Here is an 11,217-nt window from a genome sequence, read left to right as displayed (position 1 = left end):
ATCTAACTGTAATTCATTACACTCACCGAGCGCAACAAATACAAAATCTAAATACAACGGGAATCGTTTCATTCACATTTCGCTGAACGCTAACGGGCTTTTAAACAACCTCGTGCTTTTACTCGTCTCTGTTTACCAATGGATCGATGGATTACAGTCCGGAAGTGACGTCGCTGCTGTCAGTCAACCTAACAAATAGTGAAGTGACATGTGGCCAAGTATGGTGACCCATACTAGGAATTAGTGCTCTGCATTTATCCCATCCAAAGTGCACACACACAGCAGTGAACACACACACACACACCGTGAACACACACCCGGAGCAGTGGGCAGCCATTTATGCTGTGGCGCCCGGGGAGCAGTTGGGGGTTCAGTGCCTTGCTCAAGGGCACCTCAGTCGTGGTATTGAAGGTGGGAGAGAGCGCTGTACATTCACTCCCCCCACCTACAATCCCTGCCGGTACGAGACTCGAACTCGCAACCTTTGGGTTACGAGTCCGACTCTCTAACCATTAGGCCACGACTTCCCCATATATATAATATGTATAAATATATACTCTACTCTGGAAATGATATATTATAAAATATTCTAATCACATCCACATATGTATTTTATTGTCTATTATAGGACGTTCCTGAATTGGTCCAATGTCACTGTGTGCAGCCATCAGCCAACGAGGGGTACTCCACCGTCATGCCATTCTAGGACCCTATAACACTATGCTCCTCCTTGCTTTCCTTGACGGTCTAAGAGAGCATATGTTCCAGCTGGACCTCAGGGAACCAGCACAGCCAGAGCAGCCTCGTTACATTGTTGTTTGGGATAATGTCAGCTTCCATCGCGCTGCTCTGGTTCGTGACTGGTTTACCAATAACCCGAGGTTTTCTAACATCTTTCTGCCTGCATACTCTCCCTTTCTAAACCCGATAGAGGAGTTTTTTTCGGCATGGCGGTGGAAAGTGTATGACCGAGAACCTTATATCCGTGCTCACCTCCTCCAGGCCATGGAAGAAGCCTGCCTAGACATATCAGTAGATGCATGCCAGGGGTGGATCAGGCATGCAAGAGGATTTTACCCTCGCTGCCTGGCTAGGGCCAATATAGCCTGTGATGTGGACGAGATTCTCTGGCCTGACCCAGAACAAAGACGGGATGCTGAGGCGGAATAATTTTTTAAATTTTTTTTATTTTTTACAGTTGTGCATGGATGAATGAATAAAAATGTGCCAATGTATACATTGGTTGTGTCTTTTGTGTTCATGTGAAAAGGTTTTTGAGGGGGAGAACCACAAGCAACATAACTTACCAGTTTTGGATATATTGTTTTGAATTTATTGCACCAGTGTGTAATACTATGTTGTAGTGCGTGTGTTTTTGAAAGCTTGTGTGTGATGTCTGAGGGAAAAATTTATTTTCACACAAAATCTGTTGCTCCATTAATGTTCAATACAACGTATATATTTTTTCTGCAATTATACATTTTAGGCGCAGTGAATGGCACATTTTTTCTTAAGGTGGGCCTTTAGCCCCGTTGTATATATATATATATATATATATAATTATTGTGATGTTGGGCCCTGCAGTAAGTCATAGCCCCGGGGCCCAGTGCGGTCTTAATGCGGCCCTGGTCCCATGCACGTAAAAATGACCTCCTCCTGAAGAAATCCCGAAATGTCTTTCTCCAGAGCTTCTGTAGAGCCCAGAGCAGATAGGCTACAAAAACACACCCAGTGTAGACAACGAGTAAATTGACTATATAAGTCATAAAGGAGAAAAAAAAGGGAAAGTTTGCGCTGCTCGGATCCATGTTTGTTGTGTGGAATTACTTATACGTGGTTAAGCAGCGAAGCGCCTCCCAGTGCCTCGGTCATAGACTTTGAAACCCAGCGCATATCTGCAGAATGTATTTTGGGTTGAGCGCGATCCTATAGCTGAGGAGGGTTCTTCCACTTGCCCACAGGGCCCCTCCACCTCAACCTTCATTCCCTTCTTTATAGATCTCCTCCTGCATGGACGCCCGATGCCGGAACATGCTAAAATATTTGGGCAGAAACTCGGTTCCGTCGCTGGAGTCTGTGGCTTGATTCTAATTTGATGTTTTGTTGGGAATAATCTCCCCCTTTCTGACAGGAAAGAACTTACACTGACTATTTATTCAACCTCAGAGACCGCTCAGGAAAACTAAGTGAGCACACAAAACAGTTAAATTATTAGATGTTTGATCAAGCCACGAGTATGGGCGATGGAATCGCCGAGGACCGAAACCACCGTGAATCCAATTCGTTGTGCCGTGACCGCGGCAGAGACTCCAAAAGCCGGGCGGAAGTGGGGAACCGGTCACCTGTGCAGAGTTCTACCGACACACCGGGGACTTCGGCGTCCACACCGACTTCATCTAGCGAGGATGGACACGATAAACTTTTAGGAGTCGATCCGGACTACTGTCGAAGGATTCTGGTCAGAGGTGAGTGAACGAATATTTACCGTAAATGTGTTATTAAATAATTTCCTATTTGTTTTAAAAATTCATTTAAAAAACATATTTACAACATCTCAATCAGACTCCACTTCATTTTCATTTCATTGTCATTCAGTACAAAACAAAAACACTTTACTAATATATCAAACAGACTCTATTTCATTTTACAAGAAACAATTTTCTGTTTCGTATTTTAGTGTATTTTGTTCTTGTAGTGGTCGTGATTATTATAATATGCAAACCATAAATATCTGAGATTAGTTCACAGTATTTACAAATGACAATTTATGGCGAACATTAATGCAAAAATGTATGCACAAAATTGTAGGTATAAGCTGCCAATAGGCCACCCCCAAATCTTACAATGATGCTCATTAAATACATAAAAAAAAAAAAAAATACATCAATATCTGAAACTTTTATTAATAGGCTACTCTGAAACAAATATTTAAAACATCATGGTTCCAATTTATTAAAACATACTAAATATAAATAAAAATAGCCTATTCGTGTATTTTTATATTGCTTAAAATTTATGAAAGGGATTATGTATTTAATGTAATACAAACTACAACCATCAAACATGAATGTTGAGCTTAGTTTGTGTGTATCCTTAAATGTTATTATTTGAGAGCCAAAAAACAAACAAACAACGACTTAAACAAGCAAACATTACGCATCATCGAAAGCGGTTCTTTACATTTTTTGAAAAATATCTAAAAACGTAGTTTTTTAAAACACAATCCATTTGATATATTTCTTTGACAGAACACCCTTTGTTTACAGAGGTAAAGTATTTCTAAACACATTGAGAAAAGGGAATAACTGTTAGAACAAAAAGTAAGAAATACGGTCCATGTAAATGCCATTTTTAAAAAGTCATAATTTAGGGGATATGTGGTTGTAAAATAATTTCTGGTAAAGTGATATTATATTTACAGTCAGGATGTAAATATAATTGCTACATTTTGGCTTGTCAAAAATAAGACAAGCCAAAATGTAGCAAAATAATATTAATAATAACGACAGTAATATTGCTATAATAGTACATATATATATCAATTCACTAAATATTTGATACCGTCTGAATAGTTTTTTTTAAAACGACTTTTACATTTTGAAATTAAATTTTTTAGCCGAATTAATATCTGTAGCAATTCTTGTGATATTATTCAATGCATTTATATATTTTCAATATAAATATTAAGTGAGTTTAATTTTATTGTAATATATACAACAGGAAAATTAAATAATGACATGCTCTAAAATTTAAATTTAAATGCCCTTTCACAATATGGTTTACGAAATTTTATGAACACAAACTGTCCGAGCATTGAGTCCTGCAGTATAGTGGCAGTGAATGGCCGAGCTAGTGGTTCGGTTGTGATTGGATGAACTGTAGGGGATCTGAGTGGTTTTGGCGCAGTAAGCCCACAATCCCCGGTGTCACTATTTGTTTTTAAAGCTGATGATTGAATGCGCCCGAGTCCTCCTGAGAGCCGGGGTCACTGAAAGGTCAGCAGGTCTGTGTCATAGGCCCATAGGCTCGCGTTGATTTGAAACAGTGAGGAAAAAGCAATTAAAGAAAGGGTTGCCATTAACATTCTACCGCTTTATATCACCATTAATCTTATTGTGATATTACAGTTCTACCAAGTGTGATACTGAGCTTGGTTGCCAGACATTCAGATAGGCGGAGCTACAGATGTACAGAACATTCTAAATATTAATATTTTACCACATTATTGTAACAGATAGAGCTAATTAAACCCATTCTAATAACATCATATCACATTAACATGATTTAACAGTTACCATTTTTGAAGTTCTGAAAACAAACAAACAAACAAAAAAAACAAAAACAGCAAAGCTACATTTGAAGTATCTTCTTGTGGTCACAATCTGACAGATATGAGTCATTGCAATATGACTTTATTTCCCCAAAGCATTTTTTTTTTCAAAATAGTGCACATTTTGGTTTGAGACATAAGTCTTAGTATTTCTTTTACCTACTAATAAATATTTTCGAAGGTCTAATGATGGTGACGCATCAGTCAACATGAAAAAGTCACTATATAAAAATTGCAGTATGTTGTTATATTCAGTTTCATAAGCCAGTTTAAAATAGTTCAAATATATTAATTTCTGTTTATTATCTGTCAAAAATATCTTCATTATGTTTGGTTTCTGGGAAATTGTGGAATAAGAACTGACAATGCTAGGAAAATTTGTGTATATAATTCAATTATTGAGGAAATCTTTCTCAAATTAATCAATACTGTTGCACTGTTCACGAAGTGTATCTTAATGCACAAAGACTCAAAACCGCTTGGATATTTATTTTGAAAGTGACATGAAAATGAACTGTATAGGTCAAAAATATAATGATCAATAAAAATGTTGCATTTTAACAACAAAAATGCATTATCCAAGACATATCTTGGTGGAAGATATTGTGTTTTATATGAACGTAATGCCATATGTATCACATCATTTACCTGATATTATGATTTCTGATGTTGCATGCCAGTCGTGATATCAATAAAATGTTGTATTACGGTGTTGATAATCATGTTTCATGTTGACAAAAAATAATCTTCAACTGATTGCAAATATGTACTTTGTTGTTATGCTGCTTTGGTCTGCTTGGATGAACATGAACACAAATGTTGTAAAGTAAATATATTTTAATGATTTGATCCGACAAATAGACCAAAAGCTTGCTCACCTTTGGAGAGTTTTCTGCTAAACACAGCTTAAGCAGATCTCATTACCAATCAAGGAAAAAGACAGGATACTGGAGTTTAAAGCTCCTCTTTGGCAACTTATTTGTGTTTCGCACGCTGTAATGGTGAAAGAAATTCAAATCTCGATTAAACGACTCTGCCCGGCCTTTATATTGAGCTAAGTTCATGTTTAACTGAAAATATCTACAAATTCTCAAAAAAAAAATTCTGTGATGCAAAAATTATCTAAAATACATGTACACACTCTTATTTTCATAGCTATATCCGTATTTTTCGATTTTCTCCCACGCCTAATAATGTAAGAATTGGCTTATTTCAAAACAAATAGTAAATCATGTAATGCATTTGTGTCCTAAACAGACGCCAAGGGCACTATTCGGGAGATTGTTTTGCCAAAAGGCCTGGATCTGGACCGGCCGAAGCGCACGCGGACCTCGTTCTCGGCGGAGCAGCTCTACCGGCTGGAGCTCGAGTTCCAGCGATGCCAGTATGTGGTGGGGCGCGAGCGCACGGAGCTCGCCAGACAGCTCAATCTGTCAGAAACTCAGGTATGAAACGCATTCATGCTTCTTAGACATGATAACAGTGAGCTTCGCTTTTGAATGAGCTGCTGCTTTTTAATGTAATATATAAATATTTTAAAAGCCTATGAAATATTTTGTTTCATGGTTGGAGTACTTATTATTATTAGCCTATTATTATTATTATTATTATACATTTTGTTGGCTATTTTAAAATTTATATTTATTACTACAGTTCTGTTTGTAATTTGATTGTCTCTGTAAATTCTCCAGAATTCCTCTTCATGTGATTTTGTTTTGATGACATCGTAGTTATTTCTCCGATTTTTCAAGTGTTTGATTTTGATTATAGCACTGTGTCGTATATACTCTTAAAAATAAAGGTGCTTCACGATGCCATAGAAGAACCTTTTTGTCTAAATGGTTCCATAAAGAACCTTTAACATCTGAATAACCTTTCTGTTTCACAAAAGGTTCTTTGTGGCGAAAGAAGGTTCTTCAGATTACAAAAATGTAAGAAAGAGATGGTTCTTTAAAGAACATTTGACTGAATGGTTCTTTGTGGAACCAAAAATGGTTCTTCTATGGCATCGCTTAAAGAACCTTTTGAAGCACCTTTATTTTTCGCGGTAAATGAGATTCGATTCGATTCGATTAACTGTAGCGCAGTGTGAAAAATAAGTATTTGCGTCAGTTATGCATTTTTTTTTAGAGTCCGCAAACTACCTCAACATTTCTTTTAGAGACTGCCTGTTACTTTAAAATTGATCTATTGTTACTGAGCCTATTTACAACAAAACATTTACTGGCTTATACAGATAAAGAAATCTTTTACGTAATAACCTCAATGATAACACCATGTAAAAATACAATAAATACGGAAAAATTAAAGTAAATGCAGTCTAATGGAATATTAAATTAAAAAGGTTTTAACACAAAGAAAGGTTTGCAATAAATAAATAAATAAATAGTCAGTTAGTTAGTTATTCATATCCCAACAAAACTGATATAAAAAACGAACTGTTTTCGTTGACCTGTTCTGTCGTTGTATCTGAAAATGAGAATTTATCGATGTGAAACGGGAAATAAGTACATGTAAATAAAACAATGAACGAATGGACGGACAAATAAATAAATAAATACTGCTAGTTCATTGTTTTGTCAAAGCAGTCAATGGTTGGTCAGCAAACTGCCCAAAATGTAACGAGTGTATAGACGTCAAATCGTGCGCTAGAGTTGCTAATCTCCTGTCTGCAAATGCTTCATGTCAGCCTCCATTGTTATGAACACAATACTTATAATTAGTATTCGCACAGTGGGCGTTAGTGGGAGGAGCATTTCTTTATCCAGACGTGGAAAAATAAATAAATAAATAAATAAATAAGAGGGGCCCCAGTTGTCCAGTTATCATTTTTGCACTCTGAACTGGCGTCACTTCAGATTTATTTTCTTTTATCTCTTTTTTTAAGTTGTCGTTATTTAAATGTTTTATTTATTTAAAAGTTTGATTTAGTTAAATTGTATCATCCAAGTGATTAAAAAACCCGAATAACAGCTATAAAATTCAGACGATTAAACGACGCTATTCCATTATTCGCGGATCCAGCTATTGGCCATCTGGCTAACTTTACCAGACTCGTGTTTTCAATACTATAGACTATCACACAGAGAATATCCTGTATTATATACCTTATGAATCACCTCAATAAATCACACAGAATCGTGGTTAGACACACGGTTTTATGTGGATATTGGTGGCTTCAGAGCTCAATTTTCAAAACACGCAATTCTGGTTTAATGCTGTATTTTTTTTTATAGCAGACAATGATGTAGTAATTTCAAATAAATTTCAATGTATTATCTGCACAGACCACGGGTCTTAGATCGCCATAAAGTTGCATTTGAAAAAGATGATTCACTGCAGTGTAAATAATAAATTGGCATGGTTTGATTCAAACAATGGTTTGATCACATTGCTGGCACCTGCAAGGGTTTATTAAAACAAACCGATTTTAAAAGGTTAATGGAGCTATTTATGATGTTTGCAGTCATGTTTTCAAACCTTGCCTCTTACCCGTCTGTTATATTTTCTTTAATCTGATCCAAGCAAAACATTAGTCAATTGTTACCCAATTAGAAATAGAAATGAATTAATGAAACGAATTAATAAATTAATAATACCCCTATTTAAAATGCTTGTAGTTCTACATAGCGGCATACTGTACATTTAAATATGTTTTCCCACAAGTGAAATGATCTTATTGGTAATTAGTGATAGGTCAGAAATGTGACGCTAGGGGCGCTGTGCTGATGTCGTTGTTACAGCTGCAATTATAAGTGAATTTGTAAAACACTGTGATATATTTTTCATACAAACACATGGAATTTGAAAGATCCAAATAACAACATTATGCTTAGAACAAATAAAAGGAGTGCTCTCTAAGTTTTGGACGAGTATTGGCATTTGAATTGAAATAGTACTTTTGGGGCCTGTGTGATATGCTATAGGCCTAGACCAAGGGTCTTCAACTGGTTTGATCACAAGTAATGTTTCGTTAAAAAAATTAAAACATGGGTAAAAAAAAAAACACATCACAAAGTCAATTTTAAATATAAACAACCTGAGACGAAAGCAAGAGGTCCCTCAGTTGATACTGCAATGGTGTAATATTGGCGAAACAGATTTAGCAAATGCGCCATTGTGTTTTTGAGTTTGAGCTCTGGAGGATGTTGAATGTTCCTGTTTACAGCGTGTTTTGCGGAGAAATGCAGCCAATCACTGACATGTTTGTTGATCTCTTGAACGCAAAGGCCAATCAGAGGTCTTTAAGTTAGAATCCGCTCACCGCTCAAAACGCCGGAGTTTTTATTCAGTGTTGAATTATGCTTGCTCTCGCGAACCCTCACTCATTAACAAACAACGGCACGATGTAAGATTCATTATGCAGTGTAGATAAATGTATTGATTTTAATGGAACGTTGTGCGATCGCGAACTGAGATGAGTGACAGATTGTGAAGTGAGCGGTCTTTCGCACTTTCGAGGCTTTATAGCTATAATCCGTTGAATAACCGATTACACCGATGAACCGATTACACGCTGCAAAGTTTTGGAAGTAACATATAAATGCGTGATTCACTCTGAAGATGCAATTGACATTGTGATACTGGCACGGGACAAAAATATGGTATGTCAAAATAGATATGCGCAATGTAAATGCAGAATAATAGATTACTAGAAAAAAACATTCGTATCAATATTTTTTAAAATTCCATTCTATTTTTTTTTTGTAAAAGTAATGCCTTGTAAATAATCGTAAATGTCTCACTGTACATTGCTGTTCTTGTCATGCTGGAGCCCTTGCTTATACTCATTACATCTGCACTTTATTAAAAAACCCTCACTCAGTGATTTGATCTCACAGTAAAATTAAAATGTTAAAGTTTTAGTAAACTTGAAGCCAAAGTTTAACAAAATGTTTATTTGTCCATCTGACAGTAAAATTAAAATGTGCATTTTTAATAAACCTGTAGCTAAAGTTCAGGTAACTGTAAATGTCTATCTGACTAGTAAAATTATCGGCAAATCCATTCAAATAATTTACAACAACTGCAAAAAACGAATAAATTGATTTTTATCTGAACATGTTATGATGCATTTTAACCAGTAATATACAGGCAGTGATGCATGTGCAACAACAATAATGTGCATATGTTCTGATACTGTCTTAACATAATATATATGTAACAATACAATTTATTCTTAATCATAATATGGTTAGTTCCATTACATGAAATACTTGTACTTTTCCACACTGCAGGGCCATTCAAAATTAACTAGGTCATTAAAAACGGTGAAAAACTCAAGAAAGAGTGACCAGTTACATATAACTACTGGAAGCTTTAATCTTGATTATGACTAAATAAAATCAAATAAAAAAAAATCCATGAATACGGCATGCGTCAACTAAAAACTAAATGCAATTAATCAAATCAATCAAGAACTTCAGTCAGCTTTGAACAGTGCATTTTACCGACTCTCGCAAAAGTACATATAAAATAACATTATTGTATGCAATCTTTCTATAGAATTCTTGTGACCACTAATATTCAGGTATGTTTCTTCATTTGAATTAAAACTATTTAAAAGAAATGTACTGTACATCTGTGCTGGCCTGAAGAACAGAGTCAGTGTAAAAACCAGCAGGTCACCAAAGTGATACAATTATGGCTTTGAAGACACTCGTGTTCAACACAAAAAGCGTTTCCATCTTCATTTGAATGAAATTGCTTTTAAAATGTACATAACAGATTGAGTGTTAATACTTGTTCATATTAATTTATGCTCATACAAATGATCTTGGTGCAGCATGCACCAGCATATATATATATATATATATATATATATATATATATATATGAAAGCTAAAGAACATAAGATTAAGCTAAACCAACCTAAATAGTCTTTAGTTATGCACATGCAGTGTTGTGAGCCTTTGGATAATCGCGTGTCCATAGAAATTAAATATATTTTTTAAAATTAATCTGCATTTATTTTTATATCCTTTGGCATCACAATAGCATAGGTGTTTCTACTGGTACAATATTGAACGAGTTTATACTATTCAATAATTGATTCCAGTATTATACAGCTTTATCGAAGTCCATTTAATCCAAAATAACATACTACAGAAATATGTAGTCGAACGAGTTTTGGAGTTTTGGACTTGCTTTGCACAACTGTTACTAGTTAGGAGACACACGCATTTAACCAGAGGAAAAAAGAAACTAACATCTCCTGTCAGACGCCCACACGCGACATGTTGCTCCTCAGTTGTGAAAACATTTGCGATGGCTATGAATTCATAACACGCCTAGATCTTTATAACACATCGTGAAAACCTTTCACAGGCTTTGAGTTTGTGATTCTCTCCCGAGAGAGAAAATGTGCCTAAGAAACGTTGTCAAGACAGACATAATAATGTCAATGGTTATACATATTGAAAATAAACGACGAAAGCTGTATTTGATTGTCTTTGCTTCAAACCCAAATCAATGTGGTTTTAAATGGACTCGAGGATTCGTTTGAGAAAAGTGACGACCAATTAAGCTTCCTTTTGACGCTTTTTTTTTTTTTTTGAAAAGCCGTGATTTCTTTCGTCAGTTGCGGTTTTAATTCGAATGGAATAATTAAGTGCAGCCTTTATATTCAACGCAGAATTCATTTCGTTCTCTCGTGATGATTTAATAAGAATAAAGAAAAGTGGTCAGTCTTAGGAAAGCAGAGAAAAGAACTTTAAATTATCTACAAACTGGATTTTAACGATAAGGCACGAGATTGAGTTTCCCCCTTACATTTTCAAGGAAATATATAACATTAATGAGAATTAGCCATAGTCAGATTTTCCTTACAATACTGTCATTGGATGGATGGATAGATAGATAGATAGATAGATAGATGATAGATAGAT

General features: G+C 35.4%; 1 protein-coding gene across 1 annotated transcript in view; it reads left to right on the top strand.

Moving 5' to 3' along the window:
* The first annotated feature begins 1,788 nt into the window (after nt 1-1,788).
* Nucleotides 1,789-11,217, top strand: part of vax2 (ventral anterior homeobox 2) — a 17,893-nt gene continuing 8,464 nt past the window's right edge. Inside the window, exons 1-2 of the mRNA XM_016572529.1 lie at nt 1,789-2,465; nt 5,588-5,775. Of these exons, the coding sequence (XP_016428015.1) occupies nt 2,216-2,465; nt 5,588-5,775 (438 nt within the window). The 5' untranslated portion in view covers nt 1,789-2,215. The remainder of the gene's footprint in view (nt 2,466-5,587; nt 5,776-11,217) is intronic.

Source organism: Sinocyclocheilus rhinocerous, unplaced genomic scaffold, assembly GCF_001515625.1.
Source record: "Sinocyclocheilus rhinocerous isolate Xijiao unplaced genomic scaffold, SAMN03320098_v1.1 scaffold3186, whole genome shotgun sequence".
NCBI lineage: Eukaryota > Metazoa > Chordata > Actinopteri > Cypriniformes > Cyprinidae > Sinocyclocheilus > Sinocyclocheilus rhinocerous.
This window is presented reverse-complemented; position numbering and strand designations above follow the sequence as displayed.